Source organism: Macaca nemestrina, chromosome 20 (genome assembly GCF_043159975.1).
Source record: "Macaca nemestrina isolate mMacNem1 chromosome 20, mMacNem.hap1, whole genome shotgun sequence".
Taxonomy (NCBI): domain Eukaryota; kingdom Metazoa; phylum Chordata; class Mammalia; order Primates; family Cercopithecidae; genus Macaca; species Macaca nemestrina.
In genome coordinates this window covers 5,757,388-5,773,204 of record NC_092144.1, presented here as the reverse complement: position 1 = coordinate 5,773,204, position 15,817 = coordinate 5,757,388, and the positions used below count along the sequence as shown (strand labels likewise).

The 15,817-nt window shown below is 46.9% G+C and overlaps 2 protein-coding genes across 10 annotated transcripts in view; one reads left to right on the top strand and one right to left on the bottom strand.

The window, feature by feature from the left end:
* The window catches only part of LOC105484754 (regulatory factor X2), a 201,719-nt gene that overhangs the window by 39,347 nt on the left and 146,555 nt on the right, over positions 1-15,817 (top strand). For all 3 annotated transcript variants that reach the window (XM_071086326.1, XM_071086325.1, XM_071086324.1), the window contains one exon: positions 6,643-6,741. The gene's annotated coding sequence lies outside the window, so the exon portion shown is untranslated. The remainder of the gene's footprint in view (positions 1-6,642; positions 6,742-15,817) is intronic.
* LOC105487087 (acyl-CoA synthetase bubblegum family member 2) overlaps positions 1-15,817 on the bottom strand; it is a 70,976-nt gene that overhangs the window by 33,135 nt on the left and 22,024 nt on the right. Inside the window, exons 2-5 of one of the 7 annotated variants that reach the window (XM_071086328.1) lie at positions 13,622-13,707; positions 10,580-10,677; positions 7,299-7,528; positions 3,798-3,886 (exon numbers count right to left, since the gene is read on the bottom strand). In XM_071086328.1, coding sequence (XP_070942429.1) covers positions 3,798-3,886; positions 7,299-7,528; positions 10,580-10,646 — 386 coding nt within the window. In that variant the 5' untranslated portion in view covers positions 10,647-10,677; positions 13,622-13,707. Of the gene's footprint in view, positions 1-3,797; positions 3,887-7,298; positions 7,529-10,579; positions 10,678-13,612; positions 13,865-15,817 lie in introns of those variants that run through there. The other 6 variants (XM_071086329.1, XM_071086331.1, XM_071086330.1 and 3 more) reach the window with 6 other exon arrangements.

Sequence of the window (15,817 nt, the reverse complement as noted above, 5' to 3'; positions counted from 1 at the left end):
CCAGTCTTTTGTCAGAAATTTGAGTTTTAAGAATATTTTCTCCCAAGTATGCAGTTTGCCTGTTCTTTTTTTTTTTTTTTTTTTTTTTTTTTTTAAGATGGGGTCTAGTTCTGTCACCCAGGCTGGCATGCAGTAGTGCAGTCTCAGTTCACTGCAACCTCAACCTCCTGGATTCAAGCAATTCTCCTGCCTCAGCCTCCTGAGTAGCTGGGATTACAGGCATGCATTACCACACCTGGCTAATTTTTGTATTTTTTGTAGAGAAGGGGTTTCGCCATGTTACCCAGGCTGGTCTCAAACTCCTGGCTTCCAGTGATCCACCCGCCCCTGCCTCCCAAAGCGCTGGGATTCCAGGTGTGAGCCACCATGCTCAGCAACTGTTCATCTTATTGGTGTCTTTTAATAATCAGACTTTTTAATGCTAATAAAAAGTCCTATTTGGCAACTTTTTCTCTTATGCTTTTTGCTCTCTGTGTCCTGTCTAAGAAATCTTTCGCTACCCCCAGGTTGTGAAACCATTCCATCCTTTCCTTTTTCTAGAAGCTTTAGAATTTGACTTGCATGATTTGGTCTGTAATCCATCTCAATTTAATTTTTGCATGTGATGTGAGGTAGGGATCAGGGCTGATTTATTTTTCCATACAAATATCCAGTTGGTCCATCACCACTGGATTACTCTGCTGCCTTTGTTGGAAACCAGTGACCATGTATGCATGGTGCTATTTCTTGCTGTCTGCTCTGTTGATCTAGTTGTTGTGCTTTTAATATGTCAGGGAATGAAGCACGTTATAATTATTTGGGATGGTTACTCTCATCACTGTTCTTAAGCACATACTATTTGCTAAGCGCTGTGCTAAGGGTTATTGAATCTTCTTATTGAATCTTACTGAATCTCTTATTGAATCTTCGTAACAGCCCTGTGAGGCAAAATATATATATTATATATATATAATATTATCTATACTATATATAATATTACTATTAGGAAGGAAGGAAGAAAGAAAGAATATATATTATATATATTATATATATATTTCAACTCCCTGTAAGATGGGGTAGTATATGCTCATAAAAATTTGGAAAATAGAATATAACATATTAGGGTGTTCTTAGTCTCGATGATGAGATATAACTAATGTTAATATTTATTTCTAGTCACTACCCTCAATTTCTTTTCCTTCCTTCCTTCTTTCCTTCCTTCCTTCCTTCCTTCCTTCCTTCCTTCCTTCCTTCCTTCCTTCCTTCTTTCCTTCCTTCCTTCTTTCCTTCCTTCCTTCTCTCTCTCTTTTTCTTTTCTTTCTATTTTTTTTTTTTTTTACAGACAGGGTCTCACTCTGTTGCCCAGGCTGGAGTGCAGTGGTGTGATCATAATTCACTGCAGTCTCAACTTCCTGGGCTCAAGCCATCCTCCCACCTCTGCCTCCCAAGTAGTTGGGACTACAGGCACACACCACCATGCCTGGCTAATTTTAAAAGCACCTTTTTCTTTTTTTTTTTTTTTTTAGAGACAGAATCTTGCTATGTTGCCTAGGCTGGTCTTGAGCTCTTGGGCTAAGGCAGTCCTCCCACCTCAGCCTCCCAAAGTGCTGGTATTACAGGCATGAGTCACTGTGCCCAGCCTCTCAATTTTTTCATAGCTGTGGCTGCTGCTACTGTTGTCATTGCTGTTGTTATTATTAATCTTGACTCGAACAAATGAGTTCAGGTCTCAGGGTCTTTATCCAACCACAGCGTGATTCTGGGGAAGCCACTTAACCTCGATGGGTCCCAGATTATCGTCACCATCATTATTACTCGGGATCATGTTGGCACCTACCTCAAAGGGCTACCATGAACAGTCAATGATATCATATGGGTAAGAGTGACCAGCAATAATTGCTATATTAATAATTAGTATTTTAATTTTTTTTTTTTTTTGAGATGTAGTCTCACTCTGTCGGCCAGGCTGGAGTGCAGTGGTGCGATCTCGGCTCACTGCAAGCTCTGCCTCCTGAGTTCACGCCATTCTCCTGCCTTGGCCTCCTGAGTAGCTGGGACTACAGGTGTCCGCCACCACGCCTGGCTAATTTTTTGGTATTTCTAGTAGAGATGGGGTTTCACCGTGTTAGCCAGGATGGTCTCCATCTCCTGACCTCGTGATCCGCCCACCTCCGTCTCCCACAGTGCTGGGGTTACAGGTGTGAGCCACCGCGCCTGGCCTGGTATTTTAAATGTTAAGCGTAGTTGTAACCATACAGTGTATAAATATTTTGATACCTGCTTTGTCACCTCTGACATCAAAAATGTTTAAAATGTGCTCTTCAGAGCCATCATTTCAAAATATTACCCAGAATCCCATCCAGAAGGCGTCTCATGGTTTAATCCCCAGCTGTGGGACACTTAGGTTGTCCCTGACTTTTACTTAGGTTGTCCCTGACTTTTTGCCATCACTAATAACACTTCCAAGAAGCATCTTTGTGCATAAGCCAAAATATATTCTCATGTTTTGGTTTTGCTTCTTTAAGTAACACTCCCAAAGGTAGAATTACCAGCTCAAAAAGAAATCAATATTTTATTTTTACTTTTTTTTTTTTTTTCATGATTAGAGCCTGGGCAACATAGCAAGAAACCATCTCTACAAAAAAAAAAAAAAAAAGGAAATTAGCCAAGTGTGGTGGTGTGTGCTCATAGTCCCAGTTACTCTGGAGGCTGAGGCGGGAGGATCGCATGAGCCTAGGACTTCAAGGCTGCAGTGAGCTGTGATTGTACCACTGCATTCCAGCCGGGGTGACAGAGCGAGACTCTGTCTCACAAAAACCCCAAAGCAGACAAACAGAAAAACCCCAGTGGTATGGTGGCATCTGGACTGGATTATCATGTTTTATTTAAATACTGAGTAACCTGGTAAACCAGACCCCAGAGATGAACAAAACACAGTCAGTGTCATGGGAGATTAATGTCGGGATATCCCAGCCCCTCCCTAACTCCCAGGTAATATAACTAGAGGAACTCCCTCTTTTATTTGTGTGTGTGCATGTGTGTTTAGGAGCTATTTTTTGTTTGTTTGTTTGTTTGTTTGAGACAGAGTCTTGCTCTGTCACCCAGGCTGGAGTGAAGTGGCATGATCTTGGCTCATTGCAACCTCCCCCTCCCGGGTTAAAGCAATTCTCCTGCCTCAGCCTCCCAAGTAGCAAGGATTGCAGGCATCCACCACCACACCCAGCTAATTTTTTTATTGTTTTTAGTAGAGATGGGATTTCGCCATGTTGGCCAGGCTGGTCTCTAACTCCTGACCGCAGGTGATCTGCCCACCTTGGCTTCCCAAAGTGCTGGGATTACAGGCATGAGCCACCGTGCCTGGCCATTTTGTGGATTTTTAAATTTTTTTTTAAATTTTTATTTTTAGAGCAGAGTGCTGACTCTACTGCTCACTGGCCGTATGAGCCTCAGTTCCCTCATCTGTAGATAGGAGATGATAGGACCCACTTCACATTGCTGTCGTGAGGTCTTCCAGGATCGTACACACGGAGCACAATGCTTCTGCACATAATCAGAAGCCTCTAAATGCTGTGATTATTATTTTGTCTGCAAAAAGTTCTGCAGCTGAAGAAAACCAAGAGGTCTGACACCGCTGGTCTAATGGGTGTTATTGCGTATGACCTGTGATCAGAATAATGTGTTCGTGTATCTATCCTGCCTGCTAACCAGGGCGTTCATCCAAAATTCCTGTTTGCATCTCACACCGAACAAGCCCAGGGGTCCCAGGCCCAGGGTAGCGGCTCCTTAATCCTCACCGTGAACCAAGCCAAGGACCTTACCCAGCTAGGATGGCGCCAACAGCAGTGATAAACCACTCCGCAGAGTTAAACCCCAGGATGCCAACTCCGTGGAAACGCTCCAAGCCCAGCTGGGAAGGAAAAAACCAGAAAAACAAAGCGTGAACACAGAGATGTTACATCATTAGGATATGTGACGTTAGAGTCAAATGTAGTCACACGGAGGCTGGGCGCGGTGGCTCACACCTGTAATCCCAGCACTTTGGGAGGCTGAGGTGAGAGAACTGCTTGAGGTCGGAAGTTCAAGACCAGCCTGGGCAACACAGTGAGACCCCTGTCTTTACAAAAGAGTAGAAAAGTTCGCCAGGCATGGTGGTTCACCCTTGTCGTCCCAGCGACTTGGGTAACTGAGGCAGGAGGATCACTTGAGCCCTAGAGTTCGAGGCTGCAGTGAGCTATGACTGTACCACTGCACTCCATCCTGGGCAACAGAGTGAGACCCTGTTTCAAAACAAAGCAAAAGTAGCCACACGGAGTGGGAGACAGCGTTGAGCCTAAAATCTGAGGTGTAATATTGTTTTTTGTTTGTTTGTTTTTTTGGGTTTTTTTGAGACGGAGTCTTGCTCTGTCGCCCAGGCTGGAGTGCAGTGGCGCAATCTCGACTCACTGCAAGCTCTGCCTCCCGGGTTCACGCCATCCTCCTGCCTCAGCCTCCTGAGTAGCTGGAACTACAGGCGCCCGCCACCACGCCCGGGTAATTTTTTGTATTTTTAGTAGAGACGGGGTTTCACCGTGTTAGCCACGATGGTCTCTATCTCCTGAACTCGTGATCTGCCCACCTCAGCCTCCCAAAGTGCTGGGATTCCAGGCATGAGCCACTGTGCCTGGCCGTATTTTTATTTTTAATGAAAGTATTCAAGGAATGATATCAGATAGTGGTGATAAGTTGCATATGTAGGTCGGGCATGGTAGCTCACGCCTGTAATCCCAGCCCTTTGGGAAGCCGAGGCGGGTGGATCACCTGAGGTCAGGAGTTCGAGACCAGCCTGGCCTACATGGTGAAAACCCATCTCTACTAAAAATACAGAAAATTAGCTGGGCGCGGTGGCACATGCCTGTAATTCCAGCAACTTGGGAGGCTGAGGCAGGAGAATTGCTTGAACCCGGGAGGCAGAGGTTGCAGTGAACCCAGATTGTGCCATTACACTCCAGCCTGGGCGACCAAAAAAAGAAAAAGAAACAGGGTCTTGCTCTTTTGCCCAGGCTGGAGTGCAGTGGGTGATCGTAGCTCACTGCAGCTTCGACTTTCTAGGCTCCATCAATCCTCCCACCTCAGCCTCCCGAGTAGCTGGGACTATGGGCCTGCTCCACGGAGTCTAATTTTTAAAAAATTTATTTTTGTAGGGCTGGGTGTGGTGGTTCACACCTGTAATCCCAGCACTTTGGGAGGCTGAGGCGGGTGGATCTCTTAGGTCAGGAGTTCGAGACCAGCCTGGCCGACATGGTGAAACCCCGTCCTATTAAAAATACAAAAAATTAGCCAGGTGTGGCGGTACGCATCTGTAGTCCCAACTACTTGGGAAGCTGAGGCAGGAGAATTGCTTGAACCTGGAGGCGGAGGCTCCAGTGAGCCTTGGATCCAGTGAGCCAAGATCACACCGCTGCACTCCAGCCTGGGCAACAGAGTGAGACTCTATCTCAAAAAAAAAAAAAAAAAAGTTGCACATGTAAAGGTACAGACTTGCCCTGAGTGTGGCTGAGAATAAACCAGGAAACTCAGGAACAAAAGTAAGCATCCTTAGGGGAAAACTCTCTCTTTGTTCTGGGTACTGCCAACCAACATCGTCGGCTCTTTTAGTCATACGGGATCACGGCTGGCAATGATCTGCTGTTCTTGGGGGAAAAGGAACCATTTGCCTGCTGGTGCCTCAGGATGAGATGCCAAGTGTTTCAGTGACCAAAAGGCTGGCTTTATTGTGGACAGAGTGTGTTTTTATTAATGCCTATTAATAATAATTACACTGATTAATTTCTACTTGGGGCTGCAGGTAGTTTTGTTTGTTTTTCTTTTTGGTTTTGTTTTTACTTTGGTCTCCAAGTTTTGTTTTTGTTTGTTTGTTTTCTGAGACAGAGTTTCACCCAGGCTGGAGTGCAATGACACGATCTCGGCTCACTGCAACCTCTGCCTCCTGGGTTCAAGCAATCCTCCTGCCTCAGCCTCCTGAGTAGCTGGGATTACAGGCATGCACCACCACACCTGGCTAACTTTTGTATTTTTAGTATAGATAGAGTTTCACCACGTGGGCCAGGCTGGTCTCAAACTCTTGACCTCTTGACCTTGATCGGCCGAACTTGGCTTCCCAAAGTGCTGGGATTACAGGCATGAGCCACCATGCTTGGTCAGGTCTCCAAGATTTAGAGGAGGAGAGGGACCTTCAACTCCACGGAACTAAGAATATGCCTAAAGGAGACCATCTTTCAGGAGAGATGAACTAGCCACAGCGACATAGTATGAGGGTGGGGCCACCAAGAAGAAACCCAGCCCAAACACATGGTTCTCTCTCTTTTTTTTCTTTAAGACACGATCTCACTCTGTTGCCCAGGCTGGAGTGCAATGGTGCAATCACAGGTCACTGCAGCCTCAACCTCCCAGGCTCAAGTGATCCTCCCACCTCAGCCTCCTGATAGTTGGATCTACAGGCATGTGTCGCTGCACCTGGCTAATTTTAAAATTTTTTGTTGAGACTGGGGTCTGTGTTGCCCAGGCTGGTCTTGAACTCCTGGGCTCAGTGATCCACCTGCCTCGATGTCCCAAAGCCCTAGGATTACAGACATGAGCCACTGACCCCAGCCTTTTTCCCTCTTTCTTTTGCTTCATTCATTCTAGGGGGGACTGGCAAGCATGCTGTGAAGACACTCAAGCAATTTTGTGGAGAAGGCCATGGAATGAGGTGCTGAGACTTCCTGCCAACAACCAGCCATCTAGGTAAGTAAGTTTGGAAGTAAAGCCTCCAGCCCTGATTGAGCCTTCAGATGAGACAGCCCCAGCTGATAACTTGGCTGCAACCTCATGAGAGACCTGGAGCCAGAACCACCCAATTTCAAAGTAGCTCCTAAATTCTCAATCCACAGAAATTGTGAGATGATAAATGTTTGTCATTTCAAGTCAGTATGTTTTGGGATAATTTGTTATGCAGCAGCAACTAACTAATACATAGATATAGTATGTTAGGGACAAATGCAAGATACAGAACCATGGGTGTAGTAGGCTATTATGTGTGTAAAATTTTGCATATATAAAAATTGTATTTTATGTATATATACATAATCTAGTTCTCAAAAGGACACACAAAAAACTGACAATGGTGGCTGCTTCCTTGGAGAGGAACTAGATGTCTGAGGCTCATGAATCAGAGGGAAATTTTTCACCAATTAACCTTTGTATCTTTTGGTGCCCTGTGAATTTTGTACCACATATATGTACGTGTATTACCTATTCAGAATGAATGGTTGAACAAAGGAGAATGAATGAATGGATCTTACCTTGATCAAGGATTTTGCAGCCTTCCGACAAGCCTCGTAGTACTGGTTGAAATTCAGAACTTCCCATTTTTTACCATTCAGGGATGCAAGGGCTGGATAAATTCCAAATCGGTTGACTGACTCTCGAAAAAATTCAGGGATGGTCATCGGGGTCTCATGGCCCGGTCCATGTTTGGATAGCCTCAGAAGGACTTCTCCATCTCGACAGGTGGTCCACAGCCTGGGAGTAACTGCAAATAGTTACCAGAGTTGGGTGGCAAATGTTTTAATTTATTTAACAACTTTGGATAGGGGGCGGTTGGTGTCTTTTTGGACCTAAGGTGCTGAGAGTTGAATTAATCCCCTTTTAGGGTGAAGTTATGTGGTCAACACTGGCAAGACAAGCTTCCTTTCTCTTTATTTATTTTTTCATTCCCCCCCCAAAAAAATTTTAATAAGTCGAAAGGATTGTATACCAAGCACTTTCTTACCCAACACCTAGATTCTACAACTGCTAGCATTTTAGTATATATTATCACACATCTGTCCTGCTATTTTTGTTCTGTCCATTGTTTTTTGTTTTTTTGTTTGTTTTTTCTTTTCTTTTCTTTTCTTTTTTTTTCTGGAGACACAGTCTTACTCTGTCAGCAGGCTGGAGTGCACTGGCACAATCACAGCTCACTGCAACCTCGACCTCCTAGGCTCAAACCATCCTCCCACCTCAGCCTTCCAAATAACTGGGACTACAGGTGAACACCACCATGCCTAGATAATTTTATTTTTTAATGTTTTGTAGAGATGGGGTTCTACTGTGTTTCTGAGGCTGATCTCAAACTCCTGGGCTCAAACAATCCTCTCTCAGTTTCTCAAAGTGCTGGGATTACAGTCATGAGCCACCGCACCTGGCCCCATCTTATTTTTTTTATTATTATTTTGTTTTGTTTTTGTTTTTGAGATGAAGTTTTGCTGTTCTTGGCCAGGCTCGGCTCACTGCAACCTCCGCCTCCTGGGTTCAAACAATTCTGCTTCAGCCTCCCAAGTAGCTGGGATTAGAGGCATGCACCACCACGCCTAGCTACTTTTGTATTTTTAGTAGAGACAGAGTTTCTTCATGTTGGTCAGGCTGGTCCCGAACTCCCGACTTCAGGCAATCCGCCCACCTTGGCCTCCCGAAGTGCTGGGATTACAAGCGTGAACCACCATGCCTGGCCTATTATTATTATTTTTTGAGACGGAGTCTCACTCTGTTGCCCAGGCTGGAATACAGTAGTGCGATCTTGGCTCACTGCAACCTCACTACCCACACCTTCATCTCAGAAATCTGGCCTCTAGAATTGTGAGACAATACGTTTCTGTTGTTTCAGACACTCAGTTTGGGGCACTTTGTTAAAAAAAAATTAGCCAGGCATGGTGGTGCATGCCTGTAATGCCAGCTACTTGGGTGGCCAAGGCACGAGAATCACTTGAGCTTGGGAGGCAGAGGTTGCAGTGAGTTGAGACTCACTACATTCCAGGCATGTGCCACCACACCTGGCTAATTTTTGTAGTTTTAAGAGGCAGGGTTTTGTCATGTTGTCCAGGCTGGTCTCGAATTTCTGGCCTCAAGCAATCTGCCCACCTCAGCTTCCCAAAGTGCTGAGATTACAGTTGTGAACCACTGTGCTCAGCCAATTTTCTAGGGATTTAGATGAATATTCCACCCCTTGGACCCATAAAGGTCCCCAAACTCCTTTTGTGCATGACGCTATCTTTCGAGTACTCCCGCACTCCCTCTCCTTGAATGTGCATTTTGCAATGCAAGTACTTTTATTTGCCATAAACCTCAGTACTTTCATTTTTTTTTTTTTTTAAACGTAGTCTCACTCTGTGGCCCAGGCTGGAGTGCAGTGATGTGATCTTGGCTCACTGCAAGCTCCGCCTCCTGGGTTCACGCCATTCTCCTGTCTCAGCCTCCCAAGTAGCTGGGACTACAGGCACCCACCACCATACTCTGCTAATTTTTTGTATTTTTTAGTAGAGACGGGGTTTCACTGTGTTACCCAGGATGGCCTCGAACTCCTGACCTCGTGATCCGCTCACCTCGGCCTCCCAAAGTGCTGGGATTACAGGCGTGAGCCACCATGCCTGGCCCACTTTCACTATTTTCTGACTTGTTTCTTGAATTCACTCTCGATGGTGTCAAGAGCTTGGACAATGGCTGGGTTCGAGGTCCCACTGGCATTTGAGGACCTCCTCCAGCCCACTGGTATCAAAGCTGTCTATGATGTCACCATGTCCCTTGACTTTAGCTCTGGCAGTAAAATGATTACAGCCTAATGTTTGTTTTTTTTTTTTTTTTGAGACGGAGTCTCGCTCTGTCACCCAGGCTGGAGTGCAGTGGCGCGATCTTGGCTCACTGCAAGCTCCGCCTCCCGGGTTCACGCCATTCTCCTGCCTCAGCCTCCCGAGTAGCTGGGACTACAGGCGCCCGCCACCACACCTGGCTAATCTTCTTGTATTTTTAGTAGAGACAGGGTTTCACCGTGTTAGCCAGGATGGTCTCGATCTCCTGACCTCGTGATCCGCCTGCCTCAGCCTCCCAAAGTGCTGGGATTACAGGCGTGAGCCACCGCGCCTGGCCTATAGCCTAATGTTAATAAGTCACTATGATCATATCTGCGCCATATCCGCATGGGTGGTTCCTGGGTACTTTATCCACTTGGGCTCACCATCCTGACAGGCAGGTGCTGTTATCAATGCCCCCATCATTCAGATATGCAAATGAGGCCTCCAAAGAGCAAGCGACTTGCCCAGTGTCACATGACCAGTAGAGCAGAGCTCTGAATTAAGTGAACCACTTGCCCTGCTACCTCAACACCTTATCAAGAGTAGAAAATAGGCCCCAGACTGGGCATAGTGGCCCACACCTGTAATTCCAGCACTTTGGGAGGCCAAGGTGGGAGGATTGCTAGAGCCCAGGAGTTCAAGACCAGCCTGGGGAGCAAAGCAAAACCCTGTCTCTTCAAAAAAATACAGAGCTGGGCATGGTGGTGTGCATCTGTAGTCCCAGCTACTTGGAGGGCTGAGGCAGGAGGATCACTTGAGCCTGTGAGGTCAAGGCTGCAGTGAGCTATGATGGCACCACTGCACTCCAGCCTGCATGACAGAGCAAGACACTGTCTCAAAAAAACGGGTGGAGGGTGGGGGTCAGCAGGGTCAGTCAAGGAACGGCTACATCTTTCTAGATCCAGACTCCTCTGCCAAGAGCCTTTGTGGAATCAACGTGCCTGTCTCTCTCCCATGCACTCTTTAGTGCAATATACCTTGTGTTTTATTCATGTCTACTTCAAGATCTTTAGCTCCTTCTTGAGTCTTTGGGGTTCCAATCATTCAAGGTGTGCAGAAACCATGCTTCACAGTACTGCAAGGCAAAAAAGCAGGAGTTGAACAGGATTGGTAAAGGGGCTGTAGGTATGAGGCCAACTCCTCCATCCACTAGTCATGTCTGCCTAGCATCCTGGGATCCATTGGTCATGCCTGTCCTGGGCCTGGGAGGAGAGGAGAGTGGCGGGCATGCCAGATACTACAGCATTTGTAAAACCCAGAGGGTATTCAATCTGTGAGTTTATAGAAAAAGTGTGGGCCTATACACAACTCTGTGGGTGAGAAAATATTTTCAAGCCTCCCAAGGGAAAGAAACTCTTATGGGACCACACATTTACCTTCTCTTAAAGGTAGTATTAATATGAAAACTCAAAGGGCCTAAAGGAGAAACAGGATAAATCTTGCTACATAAAATTTTTAAATTTTCCACATAGCAAAGAATACCATAAACAAAAATCAAGAGATCTACAAATTAGGGAAAGATATGGACAATACATCCAAAGTATAAAAGCTTGATTTCCTTCATATGTAAAGAACCCTGAGGAGTTAGTCAGAAAAAGACCAAAACCCAAAGGGAAAGTGGGCAAAGGACATGAACAGATAATTATCTGAAACTAAAAAATGACTTTTAAAAAGAAGAAAACATGCTCAAACTCAGTCCTATGAGAAATACAATAGAAAATATGATGCAGTTTTCACCTCTCAGGTTAAGTAAGATCAAAAAAGGTGACAATATTTCCTATTATGAAAATGTGGGAAAACAGGTGCTCTCATTCATTGTGATAAAATCAATGCCATCTCTTTAGAAAACGTTTATCAGTAATCAGACTTAAGATCACATGGGGTTTTGTTTTGTTGCCTAGGCTAGAGTGCAGTGGCACAATCTTGGCTCACTGCAGCCTCCACCTCCTGGATTCAAGCAATTCTTGTGTCTCAGCCTCCCGAGTAGCAGGGATTACAGGCCACCATACCCAGCTGATTTTTTTTTTTTTTGAGATGGAGTCTCGCTCTGTCGCCCAGGCTGGAGTACAGTGGCGTGATCTCCGCTCACTGCAAGCTCCGCCTCCCGGGTTCACACCATTCTCCTGCCTCAGCCTCCTGAGTAGCTGGGACTACAGGCACCCGCCACCACGCCCGGCTAATTTTTTTGTATTTTTCGTAGAGACGGGGTTTCACCGTGTTAGCCAGGATGGTCTCCATCTCCTGACCTCGTGATCCGCCCACCTCGGCCTCCCAAAGTGCTGGGATTACAGGCGTGAGCCACCGCGCTTGGCCTATGCCTGGCTAATTTTGTATTTTTAGTAGAGGCAGAGTTTCTCTGTGTTGGTCAGGCTTGTCTCAAACTCCCAACCTCAGGTGATCCACTGGCTTCAGCCTCCCAAAGTGCTGGGGTTACAGGTGTCAGCCACTGTGCCTGGCCTAAAATCACAAATTCTAAATATCAATTTATTTCAATCAAAAATGTCCCCAGATATGGTCAACTTTGTCCCCTGGGGGAAGTGGAGGCCAAATTATTGGTCGATATTTATTGAAACTGATTTTTCCAGTGGCTTTCAGGGAGGAAAATTGTGCGATTTTGTTCATGATAAACAGTGGACTCGATACAAGAATCAAGCAGTTGTTTGTTCTGAATTCTAGATTTGCAGTAATGTTTTATGGACTGTAAATGTTTCTATCAGTGAGCGCAGGAACCCAGCAGGCAACAACTTGAGTAAACGCTTTGGTGAATGAAGCCCTCTAACATGCACGTGGTTCTTACACCAGCCCTCTGCCTGGAACTCTCTTCCCCTCAGATAGCTGGGACTACAGGTGCATGCCACCATGCCTGGCTAATTTATTTTTATTTTTATTTTTGTAGAACTGGGGGCCTCGCCATATTACCCAGGCTGGTCTTGAACTCCTGACCTCCAGCAATCCCCCCACATCGGCCTCCCAAAGTGCTGGGATTTGCAGGCGTGAACCACCGCACCAGGCCCCTCTTTTCTTTATAAATTACCCATCTTCAGGTATTACTTTATAGTAATGCAAAACGGGCAAATAAAATTAGTATCCAGAGTATGACAAGAACTCTGGATTTAAAAGACAAAAGTAAACAACCCAGTGTTTTGTGACGAAAAATGTAAGCAGGCAGGTCACAAAAGAGGAGCCTGGATGGGCTATAAATCCTGGACAAGATGCTCAGGAGCTTTGGTCATCAGGGAACTGCACGTTAAAAAATCACACAATCATTTCACCCCCAGCAGATATGCAAAAATGCATGCAGCCTGGGTGCGGTGGCTCATGCCTCTGAGCCCAGCATTTTGGGAGGCCGAGGCAGGTGGAGCACTTGAGCTCAGGAGGTCTCCACAGAGGACTTGTAAGTTACTAGTAATATTCGATTTCACAAAGTGAAAAGGGCACACAGATATTTATTGTTATTCATTAAATCGTGCAGGTATGTTTTGTGTTATTTTACGCGCATTATATGTTTTGCAATTTTAAAAGGCCATGTAGGGTTTGGGTGCGGTGGCTCACGCCGTAATCCCAGCGCTTTGGGAGGCTGAGGTGGGCGGATCACGAGATGGGAGGTCGAGACCATCCTGGCTAACAGGGTGAAAGCCCGTCTCTACTAAAAAAAATACAAAAAATTAGCTGGGCGTGGTGGTGGGTGACTGTAGTCCCAGCTACTCGGGAGGCTGAGACGGGAGGCTGAGACAGGAGACTGGCGTGAACCCAGGAGGTGGAGCTTGCAGTGAGCCGAGATCACGCCAGAGTGAGACTCAGTCTAAAAAAAAAAAAAAAAAATTAGCTGGACGTGGTGGCGGCCGCCTGTAATCCCAGCTACTTGGGAGGTTGAGGTGGGAGGATCGCTGGAGCCTGGGAGGCAGAGGTTGCAGTGAGCTGAGATCATGCCACTGCACTATAGCCTGGGAGAAAGAGTGAGACCCTGTCTCAAAAAAAAAAAAAAGAAAATACGTGCCCTTCTCCCATACCACTGGCACCTGTCACTCTTCAAGAGGTGTGGTTCTGGCCATCTGGCAAGGCATCTGGAGCTGGGACATCTGGTCACTCAGGTGTTTTCTTCTTCCTGCAAAGACAGTAAACAGGTAGCCCCTCCTGGAAACCTGAACATGAGCTGCCTCTTCCCAGCCCCCGTCACCCTCTCCGTCCAGCCAGGATGATGGTGGTGGTGGCAGGCAGGAGGTTGGGTGGTTTCCCTCCACAACAGGCCTTCTACCCCGTTCAACCTTCCAGAACCTTCCATCCCAGCCACCTCTTGTGACATCACTGGCTGTCCCTGCCTCCGCACACCACCCCCATCCTAGGGGAAGCTGCTTCCAGGATGGGGAGATTGCTTTTTCATGCATTGTTAATTGATTCGTGCACGCACGCACTTCTGTGTGTGTTCATGACATTTTTATGGAGCCATGACCGTAATGCCAGGGATTGTGCTGGATGCTGGAGACATAAAGATGAACAAAACCAGGCCAGGCGCGGTGGCTCACGCCTGTAATCCCAGCACTTTGGGAGGCCGAGGCGGGCGGATCACGAGGTCAGGAGATCGAGACCATCCTGGCTAACACAGTGAAACCCCGTCTCTACTAAAAATACAAAAAATTAGCCGGGTGTGGTGGCAGGCGCCTGTTGTCCCAGCTACTCGGGAGGCTGAGGCAGGAGAATGGCGTGAACCAGGGAGGCGGAGCTTGCAGTGAGCCCAGATCATGCCACTGCACTCCAGCCTGGGCGACAGAGCAAGACTCCATCTCAAAAAAAAAAAAAGATGAACAAAACCAGATGAGGCCTGTTCAAGAAGATAAGGGGAGGCCTAGAGTCACACAAACAAATGCAAACTTATTGTGAAGAGAAGCCCCAAGGCGTGTTGAGGGCTTGATCAGAGGATCCCACCCAGGCAGGGAGTCTGGGAGTGGTTTCTTTCTTTTCTTTCTTTTCTTTCTTTTTTTGAGACTCAGTCTTGCCCTGTCACCCAGGCTGGAGTGCAATGGCGCGATCTCAGCTCACTGCAACCTCCGCCTCCCGGGTTCAAGCGATTCTCCTGCCTCAGCCTCTCGAGTAGCTGGGATTACAGGCGCCCGCCACCATACCCGGCTAATCTTTCGTATTTTTAGTAGAGACGGGGTTTCGCCATGTTGGCCAGGCTGGTCTTGAACTTCTGACCTCGTGATCTGCCCGCCTTGGCCTCTCACGGTTCAGGGATTACAGGTGTGAGCCACCGGGCCTGGTCACCGGGGCCTTTTGAATGTTTCACAAATATCCACTCTGCAGAGCACCTGGGCAGCTCTGCTAGGAGAGCCAGTGTCCACCAATGTCCATCCAGCCCTTCTTCCCCAGAGCCCTCACCTAAAGAGAATGTTTCCCAGACTCCCTGACTGCATGGCGTGTCCGGGTGGCTACGTCCTGCCCTGTGGGAAGTGGGCATAAGTGGTGGAGGCCACGCCTGGTCATGCCTGTAAAGGAAAGGAGGTGACGCCCTTCCCCAACCCCCCGCCCAGTAGAATCCTGGGATCAGAAGCAGCCTCCTTGGACAGGGGTGAAGCTGGAGGGGAAGGAGCAGGTCAAGGGACCTCTTGATAGGAGGTCCCCAATAGGAGGGAAGGGACCTCTGTCTCTAATAATGGTTGAGCCACTTTGCTGGTGTCAGACAGATTTATGCAAGTTGCACACACGCTCGCTTGCTCAGACACTCTCACATGCACAGGTACTCACACACACTCAAACACACCTTCCCATGGGCACAGTCACAAGCACACTCACATACACACACTCAAACTCACAACATGCTCCCATAATCACACCTGTTTGCACAATTCAAATGCCTTCATACAGACACAAACCGGCAGGCAGGCACACACACACATGTGCACACACACATGTGCACACACACAGTCACATGCACTCGCCTACAGACACGATTACATGCATGTACACTCATCCACATAGCCATGCACATATGCCATCACACACATGCCTCATTATAGAGACATCCAATTTCATACATATGTACACTGTCAGACACACAATGTGTGATGGTCACACAGTCACAATGCTCAGGCCCTCATGCAGACACACAATTACATATATGCATTCCCACACACACATATATGGACACGCATAGTCACACAGCCTCATGCAGACACAATTACACACACTCATACACTCACACACATACATATGCACAC